Source organism: Choloepus didactylus, chromosome 6 (genome assembly GCF_015220235.1).
Source record: "Choloepus didactylus isolate mChoDid1 chromosome 6, mChoDid1.pri, whole genome shotgun sequence".
In the NCBI taxonomy this organism is placed as follows: Eukaryota; Metazoa; Chordata; class Mammalia; order Pilosa; family Megalonychidae; genus Choloepus; species Choloepus didactylus.
The window spans coordinates 24,016,743-24,035,610 of NC_051312.1; the positions used below are offsets into that span (position 1 = coordinate 24,016,743).

Consider the following 18,868-nt stretch of genomic DNA (forward strand, 5'->3'; position numbering starts at 1 on the left):
AGGCCCACCCTGAATGGGTGGAGCCATGCCTCCATGGAAATATCTCATCAGAGTTATCACCTACAGTTGGGTGGGGCACATTTCCAAGCTAACAACCTAATCCAAATGGTCCAACTTAATCCCCACTAATATGTCTGCCCCACAAGATTGCATCAAAGAATATGGCTTTTTCTGGGGGACATACTACATTCAAACTGGCACATTCTACCCCCTGGACCCCAGTAAAACATATTCTTTCCAAATACAAAATACATTCATCCCATCACAATATCACAAAAACTTAAATCATTTCAGTAACAATAGTTAAGTTCAAGATCCCATTAAATCAGTTACAGGTGTGGTCTGTCCAAAAGCGAAATTCCCCTCTGGCTGTGGACCTGGAAACTTAGAACAAGTTATGTGCTTCCAATATACAAAGGAGGGACATTCATAAGATAACCATTCCCATTGCCATAAGCAGAAAGAGCAAGGAAAACAGGGTTAACAGGACCAAAACAGTTCTTAAAACCCACAGGACAAACTCCATTAGATTTCAAAGTCTGAGAGTCATTTACAGAACAATGTTGCATCCTTGGGGCTTGAGAGAGCAGGAGTCTAACCCTTCCTAAGGGCCTTTGTGACAGCCCTTTCCTCTCCAAACACTTGGGTGAGTGCTTCAACATATCCACACACTGGGGAGACCACCTTCTCAGCCCCACCCTCCTCAAACATTGAGGCAGCACACGGATTACTTCCATCTCTGGGGCACACATTCAACCCTTTCAGAACAGTGGGTTGGCAGCCAGGCTCTCCGCAATTCCCTGGGAATGTGCTCCACCCTCTTTGGGGCTTGAGGTGGCAGAACATTTCCTGATCATTGAGGCAGAAGGCCCACACTTAACCTCCAGGGCAACCTCACACTTCCCATGCCTGTGGGCTGCTCCACTCTCCCAGCCTGAGACCTCTTGACTCCAGACCTCAAACTCCATGGCTCTGTCTTTGAAGAAATTTTTCCTTCAATTTGTTCCTTGTCTGTTTCCTCTAGTCCAGACTGGCAGTGGCTCTGTCTGTAAAGAGCTTGCAGAAATTCTGTTGGCTTCACATAAAGCACAAAAGGGTCACAGCTGTCAGACAATAGGACTTTCCACAATTCTTTCTGCTTAACTCCTTCTTCAGTCTTGGCCTGTACTGAAATGACAGCTGGGTTTCCAGTTTGGTTACATCCTTATGTTGGACTGTACCTTCTGTTTCACCCCCTGGAAGCCCATAACATTCCAAGCCACCAGCTTCTGGTTTCTTTGAACCCAAGAGTTCAGTTCCAAGTTTATCTCTCTGCTCACATTTTGCTATAAGCTGCAAAGAGAAGCCAGGGTACATCCTCCACATGTAGTCTGGAGATCACCTCAGCTAAGTATTCCAGGTTGTTGCTTTTGAATTCCTTCTTAAATCTGACACCAGGGATCAATTTTGCCAAATTCTCTGCCACTTTAAAACAAGGATCGCCTTTCTTCCAGTTTGCAAAAACTTATTCATCATTTCTGTTCAAGACTTTGTCAGAAGTATCTTTAGAGTCCATATTTCCACAAACAGTCTCTTCAAAGCAGTTTAGGCCTTTCTATCAAGCACCTCAATATTCTTCCAGAATCTTCCCCTTCTCCATTTAAAAAGCTGTTCCAACATGTTTGGTATTTGCAAACTCAGCAGCAAAGTACCCCACTCTTGGTACCAAAATCTGTTCTAGTTTGCTAATGCTGCCAGAATGCAAAACACCAGAGATGGATTTGCTTTTATAAAAGGGGACTTATTTGGTTACACAGTTACAGTCTTAAGGACATAAAGTGTCTACGGTAACACATCAGAAATTGCATACCTTCACTGGAGGATGGCCAATGGTGTCCGGAAAACCTCTGTTAGCTGGAAAGGCACATGGCTGGTGTCTGCTCCAAAGCTCTGGTTTCCTCTCCAAGCATTTGGAGAGGAAAGGGCTGCCTCAGAGTCCCTTAGGATGGGTTAGATTCCCACTCTCTCAAGCCCCAGGGATGTGACATCATTCTGTAAATGACTCCCAGATTTTGAAATCTAATAGAGTTTTTCCTGTGGGTTTTAGGAACTGTTTTGGCCCTGTTAACCCTGTTTTCCTTACTCTTTCTCCTTATGGCAATGGGAATCTCTATCTTATGAATGTCCCTCCTTTGTATACTGGAAGCAAAAACTTGTTCTAAGGTTACAGGTCCACAGTAAGAGGGAAATTTTGCTTTTGGACAGACCACACCTGTAACTGATTTAATGGGATCTTGTGCTTAAGTATTGTTACTGAAATGATTTAAGTTTTTGTGATATTGTGATGGGATGAACGTATTTTGTATTTGTAAAGAATATGTTTTACTGGAGTCCAGGGGGTAGAATGTGCCAGTTTGAATGTAGTATGTCCCCCAGAAAAAGCCATATTCTTTGATGCAATCTTGTGGGGCAGACATATTAGTAGGGATTAAGTTGGACCATTTGGATTAGGTTGTTAGCATGGAAATGTGCCCCACCCAACTGTAGGTGATAACTCTGATGAAATATTTCCATGGAGGCATGGCTCCACCCATTCAGGGTGGGCCTTGATCAGTGGAGCCATATAAATGAGCTGACAAACAGAAAGAACTCAGTGCAGCTGTGAGTGACATTTTGAAGAGGAGCTATAGCCAAGAGGGACATTTTGAAGAAAGCACAGGAGCTGCAGATGGGAGACATTTTGAAGATGGCCATTGAGAGCAGACTCCTGCTCTGGAGAAGCGAAGAGAGGACAAATACCCCAAGTATAACTAAGAGTGACATTTTTGAGAAACTGCATCCTAAAGAGGAACATCCTGGGAGAAAGCCATTTTGAAACCAGAGCTTTGGAGCAGACACCAGCCATGTGCCTTTCTGGGTAACAGGTTTTTCGGACACCATTGGCCATCCTCCAGTGAAGATACACAATTGCTGATGTGTTACCTTAGAAACTTTATGGTCTTAAGACTGTAACTTTGTGACCAAACAAATCCCCTTTTATAAAAGCCAATCTGTCTTTGGTGTTTTGCATTCCGACAGTATTAGCAAACTAGAACAGATTTTGGTACCGAGAGTGGGGTGCTTTGCAACTGAGTTTGCAAATACCAAACATGTTGGAATGGCTTTTTAAATGGATATGGGGAAGATTCTGGAAGAACTGTGAGGAGCTGGATATGAAAGGCCTAACCTGCTTTGAAGAGACTATTTGTGGAAATATGGACTTTAAAGATACTTCTGACAAAGCCTTGAACAGAAGTGATCAATGTGTTGTTGTGAACTAGAAGAAAGGTGATCCTTATTTTAAAGTGGCAGAGAATTTGGCAAAATTGTGTCCTGGTGTCAGATGGAAGGAAGAATTTGAAAGCAACAACCTGGAATACTTAGCTGAGGTGATCTCCAGACTACATGTGGAGGATGTATCCTGGCTTTCCCTTGCAGCTTATAGTAAAATGCCAGCAGAGAGAGAAAAACTTGGAACTTGACTCTTGGATTCAAAGAAACAAGAAACTGATGGTTTGGAAAATTCCAAGCTTCCAGAGGGTGTATCCCCAGAAGCTACAGCCCAACATGAGGATTTAACTAAACATGGAAACCAGCTGCCATTTCAGTACAAGCCAAGATTTGAAAAGGAGTTATCCAGAAAGGATTTGTGGAAAGTCCTATTGTCTGATGGGTTTGACTCCTCTCCTGTGTGCTTCATGTGAAGCCAACAGAATTTTTGAGAGATCTTTATACACAGAGCCATTGCTTATGTGGACTGGAGGAGGCAGACAAGAAACAAATTGAAGGAAAAATTTCTTCAAAGACAAAGCCATGGAGGTTGAGATCTGGAGTCAAGAGGTCTTGGGCTGGGAGAGTGGAGTGGCCCACATGCATGGAAAGTGTGAATTTGCCCCAGAGGTCAAGGGTGGGCATTCTGACTCAATACTCTGGAAGATTTTTGCCACCCCTGGTCCCAAAGAGGGTGGAGCACATTCCCAGGGAATTGGGGAAAGCCTGGCTGCCATGCCTCTGTTCAGAAGGGGTTGAGCATGTGCCTCGGAGATGGAAGGGTATCCAGGTTCTGCCCCTATGTTTGAGGAGGGTGTGACCAAGAAGTTGGTCTTCCCAATGTGTGGATATGTCGGAGCACTCAGCCCAGCATTTGGAGAGGAAAGAGCTGCTAAAAGGCCGTTACGAAGGGTTAGACTCCTGCTCTCTCAAGCCCAAAGGATGCAACATCATTCTGTAAATGACTCTCAGACTTTGAAATCTAATGGAGTTTGTCCTGCAGATTTTAGGAACTGTTTTGGTCCTGTTAACCCTGTTTTCCTTACTCTTTCTCCTTATGGCCATGGGAATGTTTACCCTATGAATGTCCCTCCTTTGCATATTGGAAGCACATAACTTGTTCTAAGTTCACAGATCCACAGCTAAAGGAAAATTATGCTTTAGGACTGACCACTCCTAAAAGTGATTTTGATGGGATCTTGTGCTTATTACTGAAATGATTTAAGTTTCTATGATATTGTTGTGGGATGAATGTATTTTGTATATGGAAAGATAATGTCATTTTGGGGTCCAGGGGGTGGAATGTGCTGGTTTGGATGTGTTGTGTCCCTCCAAATGTCATCATTGTTGATGTAATATTGTGTGGGCAGACCTATCAGTGTTAATTAGATTGTAATTCTTTGAGTGTTTCCATGGAGATGTGCCCCACCCATCTGTGGGTGATGACTCTGGTTGGATAATTTCCATGGAGGTGTTGGCCCACCCATTCAGTGTGGGTCTGAATTAAATTACTGGAGGACCATATAAGATCAGACAGAAGGAACAAGCTACTACAGCCAAGAGGGACACTTTGAAGAAAGCACAGGAACTGCAGATGAGAGACATTTTGAAGACGGCCATTGAACGCAGATTCTTGCTCCAGAGAAGCTAAGAGAGGACACATACCCCACATGCAACTAAGAGTGACATTTTTGAGGAACTGCAGCCTAGAGAGGAACATCCTGGGAGAAAGCCATTTTGAAACAAGAGCTTTGGAGCAGATACCAGCCACATGCCTTCCCAGCTAACAGAGGTTTTCCAGACACCACTGGCCATCCTCCAGTGAGGGTACATGATTGCTGATGTGTTACCTTAGACACTTTATGGCCTTAAGACTTTAACTGTGTAACCAAATAAACTCTCTTTTATAAAAGCCAATCCACCTCTGGTATTTTATATTCCAGCAGCATTAGCAAACTAGAACACCCTGGTAATGTGAATGTGAACCTTGTTCTAGTTTGCTAATGCTGCCAGAATGCAAAACTCCAGAAATGGATTGGCTTTTATAAAGGGGGTTTATTTGGTTACAAAGTTACAGTCTTAAGGCCATAAAGTGTCCAAGGTAACACATCAACAATCGGGTATCTTCACTGGAGGATGGCCAATGGTGTTCAGAAAACCTCTGTTAGCTGTGAAGGCACATGACTGACATCTGCCCCAAAGTTCTGGTTTCAAAATGGTTTTCTCCCAGGATGTTCCTCTCTAGGCTGCAGTTCCTCAAAACTGTCACTCTTAGTTGAACTTGGGGTATTTGTCCTCTCTTACCTTCTCTGGAGCAAGAATCTGCTTTCAACAGCCATCTTCAAACTGCCTCTCATCTGTAGCTCCTGTGCTTTCTTCAAAGTGTCCCTCTTGGCTGTAGCTCCTCTTGAAAACATCACTCACAGCTGCACTTAATTCCTTCTGTTATGTCAGCTCATTTATATGGCTCCACTGATCAACTTAGACCCACCCTGAATGGGTGGAGCAACACTTCCATGGGAATTATCCAATCAGAGTTATCACCCACAGCTAGGTGGGGTGCATTCCAAAGAAACACTCAAAGAATTACAATCTAATCAACCCTGATAACATCTGCCCACACAAGCTTACATCAAAGATAATGGCATTTGGGGGTACATAATACATTCAAATTGGCATGTACCACCCCCTGGATCCCAAAATGACATTCTTTCCATATACAAAATACATTCATCCCATCACAATATCACAAAAACTTAAATCATTTCAGTAACAAAAGTTAAGTACAAGATCCCATCAAAATCAGTTATAGGCATGGTAGGTCCTTAGGCATAATTCTCCTTTAGCTGTGGATCTGTGAATGTAGAACAACTTATGTGCTTCCAATATACAAAGAAGAGACATTCATAGGATAAACATTCCCATGGCCATAAGGAGAAAGAATAAGGAAAACAGGGTTAACAGAACCAAAACATTTCCTAAAACCCACAGGGCAAACTCCATTAGATTTCAAAGTCTGAGAGTCATTAACAGAATGATGTTGCATCCTTGGGGCTTGAGAGAGTGGGACTGTAACCCTTCCTAAGGGCCTTTGTGGCAGCCCTTTCCTCTCCAAATGCTTAGGTGAGTGCTGCAACATATCCACACATTGGGGAGGCCACCTTCTCAGCCCCACCCTCCTCAAACATTGGGGCAGCTCCCAGATTCCCTTCCATCTTTGGGGCACATGCTCAACCCCTTCAGGATGGTGTCATGGCAGCCAGGCTCTCCCCAGTTCCCTGGGAACGTGCTCCACCCTCTTTGGGGCTTGGGGTGTAGGACATTTCCTGAGCATCAAGGCAGAAGGCCCACCCTCGACCTCCAGGGCAAACTCACCCTTTCCAGGCATGTGGGCTCCTCCATGCTCCTAGCCCAAGACCTCTTGACTCCAGACCTCAACCTCCATGGCTCTGTCTTTGAAGAAATTTTTCCTTCAATTTGTTCCTTGTCTGTCTCCTCCAGTCCAGACTGGCAATGGCTCTGTCTATAAAAATCTCACAAAAATTCTGTTGGCTTTGCATGAAGCACACAGGAATCAAAGCCCTCAGACAATAGGACTTTCCACAAATCCTTTCTGCTTAACTCCTTTTCAAATCTTGCCTTGTACTGAAATGGCAGATGGGTTCCATGTTTGGTTACATCCTCATGTTGGGCTGTAGCTTCTGGGATTCCACCCCCTGGAAGCTCATAATTTTCCAAGCCATCAACTTCTGGTTTCTTTGAACCCACATATTCAGTTCTAGGCTTATCTCTTTCCTATTGCATTTTACTATAAGCTCCAAGGAGAAGACAGGTTACATCCTCCACACATAGTCTGGAGATCTCCTCAGCTAAGTATTCCAGGTTGTTGCTTTCAAATTCTTCCTTCCATCTGACACCAGGACTCAATTTTGTCAAATTCTCTGCCACTTTAAAACAAGGATTGCCTTTCTTCCAGTTCACAACAACACATTCATCATTTCTGTTCAAGTCCTTGTCAGAAATATCTTTAGAGTCCATATTTCCACAAACAGTCTCCTCAAAGCAGTTTAGGCCTTTTCTATCAAGCTCCTCACAATTCTTCCAGAATCTTCCTCTTATCCATTTAAAAAAGCCATTCCAACATGTTTGGTACTTGCAAACTCAGCAGCAAAAGCATCCCACTTCTCTGGTTCCAAAATCCATTCTACTTTGCTAATGCTGCAGAATGCAAAACACCAGAAATGGATTGGCTTTTAAAAAGGGGGTTTATTTGGTTGCAAAATTGCAGTCTTAAGGCCATAAAATGTCCAAGGTAACACATCAACAATCGGGTATCTTCACTGGACGATGGCCAATGGTGTCCAGAAAACCTCTGTTAATTGGGAAGGCACGTGACTGGCGTCTGCTCCAAAGTTCTGGTTTCAAAATGGCTTTCTCCCAGGTTGTTCCTCTCTAGGCTGCAGTTCCTCAAAAATGTCATTCTTAGTTGAACTTGGGGTATTTGTCCTCTCTTAGCTTTTCTGGAGCAAGAGTGTGCTTTCAAGGGCTGTCGTCAAACTGTCTCTCATCTGCAGCTCCTGTGCTTTCTTCAAAGTGTCCCTCTTGGCTGTAGCTCCTCTTGAAAACATCACTCACAGCTGCACTGAATTCCTTCTGTTATGTCAGCTCATTTATATGGTTCCACTGATCAACTTAGACCCACCCTCAATGGGTGGAGCAACACCTCCATGGGAATTATCCAATCAGAGTCATCACCCACAGCTAGGTGGGGTGCATTCCAGAGAAACACTCAAAGAATTACAATCTAGTCAACACTGATAAAGTCTACCCACACAAGATTACATCAAAGAAAATGGTGTTTGGGGGTACATAATGCATTCAATCTGGAACAAACCTGTTTGTTATTAGGACCTTTGAAGATTGTGTCATGTGTTCCTAACTGAATGATGCAGGCCTTAATACAGTATGGCTGAAGTACTTATAAGCAAAGGAAATTGTACTCACAGAGAAAAAACCAAAAAGAGCAGCCAGAAATTGGAAGTTAACAAAAACCAGAGGAAGAACTCACTGCCATGTGCATTGCCATGTCACAGATATGTCAGGGAACACCAAAATTCCTGGCCATCCAGAAACTATCAGTTCCAGGGGGAAGTGAGCCTCCTAGCCTCTGAAACTGCAAGTCAATAAATTCCTGTTGTTAAGTCAAATGATTTTATGTTATTTATTTTAATAGCTAGTAGACTAATATACTGGGAAAAGAAAGCATTGTTCAAAAGAAAGGTTAGGAAAGAAAGAAAGAAAGAAAAAAATAAAGAAAGAAATAAAGAAAGAAAGAAAGAAAGAAAGAAGAAAGAAAGAAAGAAAGAAAGAAAGAAAGAAAGAAAGAAAGAAAGAAAAAAGGAAGGAAGGAAGGAAGGAAGGAAGGAAGGAAGGAAGGAAGGAAGGAAGGAAGGAAAGAAACTATTGTCAAACCTTTGTGAGAAAAAGGATAGAGTACAAAATGTACTGGAGATATTGGCAATAACCTGATTAGGCAGGGTATTGTATCATAACCTGATTTATGGACTTGAAAGGCCTCTGGCTGCTGTGAACAATAGGTTGGAGTGAATGGTAAGGGTAAGACCTCACTGTATGTGAAGGAAAGATTTGTTCCCAGCATGTTAGCTACTGAGCACCCAGGGTTACTTGTTTCACCCAAATTTCCTCATGGCATTTTTCACCTCTGCATTCCTCAGAGTAGTGATCAAGTGATTTAACATGAGTTCAACAACTGTAAAGGACATAGCCATTTCCTTGTCAACAGGGTAAGTGGCCACAAACCTCATGTACAAGAAGATACAGGGCACAAAGAACAAGAAAACAACTGTGAGGTGAGAGCCACACATGGAGAGGGATTTGTGCCACCCTTCAGAGCTGCAAGACCTCAGGGAGCAGAGAATGACGGTGTAGGAGGCAATGAGCATAAAGAAGATGGTCACACACATCACCCCAATGTTGAGGATGATGAGGAGGCCCAGGATATGAGTGTCCATGCAGGCCAGGTTCAACAATGGAAACAAATCACACATCAAGTGATCAATGACATTGGGGCTACAGAAGGATGTTTGATACATAAAGAGATGCTGTATCATTGTGTTCATAGGTCCCTCAACCCAGGCTGCTCCCAGCAACAGGCAGCACACCCAAGGACTCATGATGGACTGGTAGTGCAGGGGCTTACAGAAGGCCATGTAGCAATAATAGGCCACAGCAATGAGAAGGATGATCCCCACACCACCAAAGTAATGTTCTGCAAAGAGCTGGGTCATGCAAACTTCCAGGGAGATGGTAGTGCTCTCAGAGATGAAGTCCACAATCATCTTGGGGGCAATGATGGAAGAGTAGGTGACATCCATGAGGAACAAGGAAGTAAGGAAAAAATACATGGGTGATCTCAGACTCTGACTTGTGATCCTGGTTACCACAATGAGTAGGTTTCCCATGACTGTGGCCACATACATGATTAGAAACAGTGATTACTATTTTCTGCAGCTCTGGGTTCTGTGCAATAACAAAAAGAATGAATCCTGTCACATAGTTTTGTGTCTCTATTTACTGCGGCTTCCTGTAAGCACATAGCTATGAGCTAGAAAACCTGCAAAAGCAATAGTATTTTAAATTAATAATCATTCAGTGCCTTGGGTATATTTTTGTTTGGGTTTGCCATTTCACACCCTTCTTGTCCTATCATTTTTCTCCATTATGACAGCAAATAGCTACTCACAATTATAGCCTGGAAGCAGCTCAATTCTACTAGATTCTAAACAATTCTACTAGATTCTAAAAACACCTCTTTTCATGAGATCATCTCTTGCTTTCTGTCCTGGCACTTGCTCTTTGAGACACTTTGTAGACCCTGCATCATTATTCTAGTGCATACACATACCTGGAAATATGAGGGAGTAAACACCTCCCAAGGAAACACTTGACTATTACAAGATAAGAACCAGTGGATAAATGCTAACCAGCTGAACAAAATCTTGGGTTAACCTTCTTTCCTTCCATTTTTCACTCTTTCATCTCCAATCAGTTTTGCAAAAGGAAACTCCTACATATAATACCTTCTCTCAGCTTCTGCTTTTGGGGAAATCCAAGGTGGGTTGCTGACCTTCATTTATCACCAGACACACTTAAGGGATTGCAAATTTCATATGACTTTTTATTTATTTATTTCATATACTTATTGAGCACCTAGAATATACTAGCTAAAAGCCTACAAGATGATAGGTCATATTCCAAGGGCTCTACTCTTATTAAGAACTATTCTCTATTCTTCCCAACTACATTTCTCCCTTCTCAAATTGGCTTATTATTAAACATTATTATTATTAGTATTATTACATATTGCTAATATTCAATGAGCCCCTGTGCTGTCTCAGGGAATGGAATGTCCTGTGAGATATTTTCCTCATTTTATAAAAAAGATACTGTTCCAGTTTGCTAATGCTATTGTTATGCAAAATACTAGAAATGGATTGGCTTTTATAAAAGGGGATTTACTCAGTTACCAATTTACAGTCCTAAGGCCATAAAAGTATCCAAACTAAGACATCAATAAGAAGATACCTTCAAAGAAGAATGGCCGATGGATTCTGGAAAACCTCTGACAGCTGGGAAAGCACATGGCTGGCAATTCTGCTGTTTCTTTGCTCCCAGGTTGCGTTTCAAAATGTTTTTCTCCAAAATGTCTCTTAGTCTCTCTTAGCTTTTTCAGCTCCTGTGCATCTAAGTGCCATGGTCTTCTTCTAGTTTCTCTGGAACAAACTCTGGGCTAGCATCTCCAAACATCTCCAAGTATCTCCAAGTGTCAGCATCCATGTCAGCACTTAGCTTCTCTCCAAAATGTCCCTCAAGCTGCTTTCTGCTCTTTCTGTTTGTGAGGTCTTTTATAGGATTCTAGTGATTAAATCAAGACCCACCCTGAATGAGTGAGTTCCATGTATTCATGGAAATAATTTAACATGTAGCTCATAGTTGATTGAGTCACTTCTCCATGGAAACACTTAAAAGATCCCAACCTAATCAACACTAATACATCTGCCCCCATGAGATTGCATTAACAAATATAGCTTTTTGGGGGAGCATAATATATCCAAACTGGCACAAATGCTGAGGCTAAGAAAACCAAAGCTAAATTCAAATGCATCTTTTCATGCTTCCAAACAATGCCAATAACAAGCTATATTGCTTCTCTTATGATAATGTAGAGTGCTCCATATGTGTGACACACTATTCTTCCTGATACTATTTCATTTTCATATTAATCCAATGAGAGATTTATGCTCCCTGTGGTCATTTCATTCAACAAGAAAATTGCACAGATCTAATGCACAGTTCTAATGTGTTCTAGTTATATATATGAATAATCTAACCATAAATCTAGAAATCCCATTCATTGACTTTGTTTCCAAATGTTTCTAATCATTTTTCCAGATTTTCTGTTGATTACAGAAAATAAAACCTTGGGTTTCTTTTTGTGTTCTAGGAAGACCTATATCTAAAGCTTAATTGATACCATCTCTGCACATGGGTCTGAATCAGTGCAAATCCTTCTTTCCAATCTTCTTTCTGAATTGGTGTTCCCAAATGAAACAAAGGATTGCAAACAATAATAACATATTAATAAAACACTCATTTTTTTTCCAACTCACTATGTGCCAGGATTGTGGTTGGCCCATCATGTGCATTATCTCATTTTCCATATCATCCCAGGTGGGTACTATCACAAAACTGGTTAAAAAAAGTTACCATATATACCAAACTTCTCTTTGCCAGTGGTATTTAAGTAGAGGATCTCCTCTACTTGGTTGGAATATATTAGAGGACATGGCTTTAAAATAGGTATATCAATTATATGTTCTCTAAGATTCATCTTAATACTCAGAAGCCTATTCTTAACATCCTCCTTGTTAGACAAAGTAAACAAATTCTGGGGACTCTTTGCAAACCTTCAATGTGGACTAAAATCAATTTCTCCCATCTTGAGTCCAATAATTCAATGGCTTTTAAACAATTCTCATAATGTAGAAGGAATGCATTCTTGGAAATCAGGATAACTGAATTTATTCCATTTTGTCACACTGTCTCCTTAAGATACCTAGTTATATCTGTTGTCACTGTGGGCCTTAGTTCTCTTGTTGGGAGTATGACATAGTTATGGTTGAGTGTAAAATCAGGAGTTCAAAAGAGCCATATTAAGTATTCTGCTCCATTTCAAAGCCAGCAGCTCAGCTCTTATCATCATTGCATTTTTATATTTCCAAGTATGATTTCCTTTGAGCCATCTCTTGATGAAGTATGTTTAAACAATATGCACTAGAATGGGTATTAATGCCCTCCTGTCTCAAAATCAAAAAATATATCACAATTCCATTTTGACTATGAGTACTCATCTAAACTTCTCAGCCTGTGATTCAAAACCCTCCTCAATTCAATAATGAATACAGCCTCCTCTTGAGGCCTGAACCCCTCTGGTTTGGGAACATTCAAGGAAACCAGATGGCTAGACAACAGAAAATGAAAAATCACCTGGTAAATACAAAGGTATGGCCCAGTCGAAGGAACAAATTTACACTTCAACTGAGATACAGGAACTGAAACAACTAATAATTGATCAAACAAATTTCCTAAATCAATTAAAAAATCAAATCAATGAATTGAGGGAAGATATGGCAAAAGAGATGAAGGATATAAGGAAGACATTGGGTGAACATAAGGAAGAAATTGAAAGTTTGAAAAAACAACTGGCAAAACTTAGGGGAATTAAATGCATAACACAAGAGATAAAGGAAACAGTGGAGACATACAGCAGAAGATTTGAAGAGGCAGAAGAAAAGATTCATGAATTAGAGAACAGGATATCTGAAATCTTACACACAAAAGAACAGATGGGGAAAAGAATGGAGAAATATGAGTGACATATCAGGGAACTGAGTGACAACATGAAGCACATGAATGTACATGCCATGGATGTCCTGGAAGGATAAGAGAAAGGAAAAGAGGCAGAGGCAATAATGTAGGAAATAGTTACTGAAAAATTCCCAACTCTTATAAAAGACATAAAATTACAGATCCAAGAAGCACAGCATACCCCAAACAGAATAGATCTGAATAGACTTATGCCAAGACCCTTACTAATCAGATTATAAAATGTCAAAGACAAGAGAGAATTCTGGAAGCAGCAAGAGAAAAGCAATTCATCACATACCAGGGAAGATAAATAAGACTATGTGCACATTTCTCAGTAGAAACCATGGAGGTGAGAAGGCAGTGGTGTGATATATTTAAAATACTGAAAGACAAAAACCACCAACCAAGAATTTTATATCTGGCAAAACCATCCTCCAAAAATGAGGGAGAGTTTAAAGTATTCTCAGACAGACAATGAGAGATTTTGTGAACAAGATACCTGCTCTACAGTGAATACTAGAGGTAGCACTACAGACAGATAGGAAGAGACAGGAGAGAGAGGTTTGGAATACAATTTGGGGAGATGGTAGCACAATAATATAAGCACACTGAACAAAGATGACTGTGAGTATGGTTGAAAGAGAAAGGTTAGGACACCAGAAGGAAAGATGTGAGACTGTATAGCTTAGTGAAACCTAGAGTGGTCAATGGAATAAAATGCACAAATATGTTTTTACATGAGGGAGAACAAATGAATGTCAACTTTGCAAGGTGTTAAAAAGGAGGTGTTATTGGGGGAAAATACAATCAATGAAAACTAGAATCTATAGTTAACAATAACATTGCAATATGCTTTCTCTAATTGTAACAAAGACAATATACCAAAGCTAAATGCCTACAGGTGTGACATAAGAGAAGGGTATGGAATTACTGGCATTAGAATTGTTGTCTTTTTTCTTTTCTTTTCTTTTATTTTATTTTATTTTACTTTATTTTATTTTATTTATTTATTTTATTTTAACTTTTTTTGCTTTTTAGTTGTCATTTTTGTCTTTATTTTTATTTTTATTTTCTCTTTTTACTTTTTTTGCCTCTTCCATTTTACTGTGACTGTATTTTATCTTATTTTTAATTTTCATTTTAAACTTTTGATTATTCTTTTGTTTCAATTCATTTTTGAATAATGAATATATGTAAGTGGTAATTGTGATGAATGCACAACTACATGATGATACATAAACAATTATTGTACACTGTGGATGACTGTATGGTATTTGAATATATCCCTATAAAATTGCAGGGAAAATAAACAGAGGGACAAAAGTATTTAAGAGATCTTGGAGAGAGAGATGCATGTATTCACTGTGGGTGGGGATTTATAATGGTGTAGCCTATCTATATGACAGGTTGGTGGCTTCACAAGAAGCTAGGTATGTGGGTGCCACAAGGTCATGCACCCTCTGTATGGGGTATATACTTGGAAGACTGGAGAGCAGGGAAACAGAATAGACAGTTACACACCAGTGTATATGGTGGCAGGATTCATGATTTGCAATGGACAGATGTCATCTAAGGGTACATTGATGAACAGAATGGTGAACTGTGATGTAGGCATACAATAGAATATTGAGTGGCTTCAAGAAGGAATGAAGCTGTGATACACAACTAGGTGAATGGATATTGAGTACAGCATTTTGAGTGAAGCATGCCAGAAACAAGAGGACCCACATTATAATGCCTCATTAATATGGACTAACTATAATGCATAAACTCTGAGAACTGAATCTTAGGGAACAACTTATCAGAGGAATGCTTATTGTAATGGTCCCTAGATTGTAAGCTCTTACATCAGTCACAACTCTTCCTGTGCTGTAATGGTTATCTCTAAATCCTGAGTTGCTTAGCTCCTTGTGTATAATTGGTCAGTCTCTGGAACTTTGACATCTGAGACTTGGAGTTAGAGCTTGGCAGCTATGAATGTCAGTATTACCCCATAAGGCAAATATTGAAAGAGCTGAAAAAGAATTCAGACTTCAATTAGAGATATGAATGAAGCAGATAGGTTTAGGACTAAGGCAAATCAGGCCCAAAGGTAAAGAATGATACTGACTGGGTTTTAAAACTACAACTTTTGTGTGAGACCAAGGGAGGAGAAATTTATTTGGTGCAGGATCTAGATTTTCTGCAGTACACTAGATAATTTAACTTGTATAATCAGTTTGAACACCATAGATGCATGGAGCTATGACAGGGAAATGTCATTTGATGAATTTGTAAGGCTGGGGTGAAATCCTGATACATCCCAGAGTGATATGGGCAGAGAGTAAAGGTGTATTTGCAAAGGGTGGAGCAAGATGACTGAGTGGTTGGTGTGGGTTTCAGTTACTCCTCGGGTCAGCTGGTATATAGCCAAGAACTGTGTGGAAAAGCCACCTCAGGGATATCTGTGATCAGTCATGCATTGTACAGCAGTCTGGAATGGGTGGAACAGCTGAGATTGTAGCAAACCTCCCTGCCAGGCATGGCAGACGGTTTTGTAGCTGTTTCCTAGGGGAAGAGGAAGCAGTTTGTGCTGAGAACCAGGGGGTAGTCTCAGACAGGACCCAGTTGTATAAATGACTAACAAGCTCAGACTGCTGATTAAAAGCTCCAAACACAGATAAACTGAGACCAGACATGAGAGGATGTAGGAGCAAACAGCCTGACAGAGAGGAGACAGAGCTAACAAAAACAGCAGCAACAGCAACAGCAACAACAACAACAACAACAACAACAACAACAACAACAACAAAAACAGAAAAAACAGAGACTTTTGGAGTTGGAGGTGTTCAGAATATGGAGAAGGACTGGGTTACAACAGAAACAGGCATATATGCAAATCTGGGAAGCTGGGACACTTTTCTGAAAAGCAAGTTTTTCTGGTTTCTTGTTTCCTCTTCTACTTTTCTCTTTCTCTCCAACTCCTTATCTTTTTGCACTTCAATAGCACATCAGAGCTTCTGTATCAACCTGGCCTCTGCAAGGGTGGAGTTAAAATTGTCTCATAGTCACTATTCAGTTGGAAGAGATAACAGCCTAAAGAGCTTATCTTTAAATAGTTTATACTGGGGATGACAAAACATGTGGGCTGGGGAAAGCCTTTCTTTTCTTTTTCTTTTTTACCATCTTTCTGTTTGTTTTTGAAATAACTATTCTAAGTATTCCATTACAGAAAGCCTCAAAGATTTGCAATTGGCCAATGGACCCATGCAAAAGCAGAGTTAAGATAGCTCTGAGAGACAGAGCAATGAACTTAATGGGGGAGACAATTCCCTAAAAGGCATATCTTCCCCTAGAAAAGGGAAGAGGATGCAGATCAGGTGGCCAGCCCTCCTTGAAAGAACTCATTGCCCAGGGGCTGGAAAACTGAAACCAGATTGAGTCAGCCACATCTCTGACAGGGGAAAGGTCTGTGGAGAATAAAAGGCACCTGTGACAACTCTTTACACTGATAGGGATCTGCAGGTTGGCAAGTGCCATCTGCTGGACTGGATAAGAAAAGCACGGAGTCTAGAGTCTTCACAGGAGGGTCTTACAACATGCAGATTCTTATTCTAAGGGAAACTCTTTCCCTCCTCCTGAGACTAGTACCTGTCTGGACTGGGAAAATCTGATTTGGGTAAATCATATCTGAGGAGACTCTCTCACAAAAATGTTACATAGAGGTAGAACAAGAACCAGAAAATCAAGAGCTGAAAAACTCTGATTAACTAAACAGAAGTTACAATAGAAGTCTAGAATGAGTTGAACAGAATGCCAAAGAACAGATAGAGAACAAAGCCAAACAACAAGAAAAATCAAGATAAAAGAGGGAAAATGAGCTCCAGAATAAATTAATCAAGAAAACCAAATGCCTAGACAGCTTAAGATAACAAGCCACACTAGGAAGCCTGAAGATATAGACCAGCCAAAGGAATGAACTAACATTGCAACTGAGATACAGGAATTGAAACAACTAATTAATAACCAAACAGATCCCCTAAATTAATTCAAAATCAGGTCAAAAATCAACTCAAGGAGCTGAGGGAAGATATGGTAAAAGAGATGAAAAGTATAAAGAAAACATTGGGAGAACATAAGGAGGAATGCAAAAGTATGAAAAAGCAAATGGCAGAAGTTATGGGAATGAAAGGCTCAATAGAAGAGATTAAAAACACAATGGAATCAGATCTAAGACAGTGGCATAGAGAGGAGGGGAAGCTAGTTAGTACCCCTGGAATGACTGATAAAAAAACAGGAACAACTAGTAAATAATCTGGAATAACTGTAAGGGGACAAACATGACCATCCACTCATCATACACCAACCTGAATTGGGAGGAATGCCTGAGACTGCAGCATAAAATCTGTAAGTAAAAACTGTGGATCTAAGCCAGGATACCCCTCACCCCACTGCCTGAGTTGCAAAGCGTCATAGTGCTAGAGAGCAGCTCTCCCCAACAAGTGAGTACAACTTAACTTGAGATTCAACTAGGGTTTTAATTAGTAAATGTGGACTGCTCAATACAAGCTATGAATCCCCAACAAGCAGACAGAGGCTTTGGGTGATGATTGGCCTTGGAGAGCCAGAGGGTGGTTGTGGACTGGCCCTGAAGGGGGTTTTCTGTCCCTGTTTCAGCTCAGTGGGGAATGCCTCAGCCATTTTCAGTTCCCAGCACTCTGACCAGACAAAAGTGGAGATGGCACAGGAAGAGAGAACTCATTCAAATGCTAATGACCTCTTCCTAAGGTGTCTATCTTCCCTAAGAGGAAAGAGGTATGGCTCAGCTCTACTACCTGCCTTCCATTCAGAAGCAGACCCTAGAGCTTGAGGAACAGCCATGGGCCTCATCTCCTTACACCAGTCTGGAGTTACACACTCACAGGCACTACCTGCAGGGCAGAAAAGCACAGTAACCCAAGGCCTCATAGGGTGTACCAATTTTCTAAGACACACTCTCAGGGAAATTGGACATTGAATAGTTCTTGTACACTTCGGATATTTGGATATGTTCTAGTTTGCTAATGCTGCCAGAATGCAAAACACCAGAAATGGATTGCCTTTTATAAAAGGGGGTTTATTTGGTTACACAGTTACAGTATTAAGGCCATAAAGTGTCCAAGGTGATGCATCAACAATCGGGGACATTCACTGGAGGATGGTCAATGGCATCCAGAAAACCTCTGTTAGCTGGGAAGGCACGTGGCTCATGTCTGCTCCAAGTTCTCATTTCCAACAATCTTTCTACCAGGATGTTCCTCTCTAGGCTGCAGCTCCTCTTCAAAATGTCACTCTCAGTTGTTCTTGGGGCATTTGTCCTCTCTTCACTTCTCTGGAGCAAGAGTCTGCTTTCAATGGCCATCTTCAAACTGTCTCTCATCCATAGCTTCCGTGTGTTCTTCAAAGTGTCCTTCTTGGCTGTAACAGGCTTGCTTCTTCTGTCTGAGCTTATATAGTGCTCCAGTAATTTAATTCAGACCCACCCTGAATGGGTGTGGCAATACCTCCATGGAAATTATCCAATCAGAGTTATCACCCACAGAAGGGTGGGTCACATCTCCATGGAAACAACCTAATCCAAATGTTCCAACTTAATCCCCACAAACATGTCTGC

At 41.0% G+C, this 18,868-nt stretch overlaps 1 protein-coding gene across 1 annotated transcript; it reads right to left on the reverse strand.

The window, feature by feature from the left end:
* Positions 1-8,978: 8,978 nt before the first annotated feature.
* LOC119536727 (olfactory receptor 4C6-like) lies at positions 8,979-17,689 on the reverse strand. The gene is given in 3 exon segments (XM_037839516.1): positions 8,979-9,804; positions 9,806-9,875; positions 17,656-17,689. Coding segments are annotated over 3 exon segments (930 nt in total).
* Positions 17,690-18,868: the final 1,179 nt, after the last annotated feature.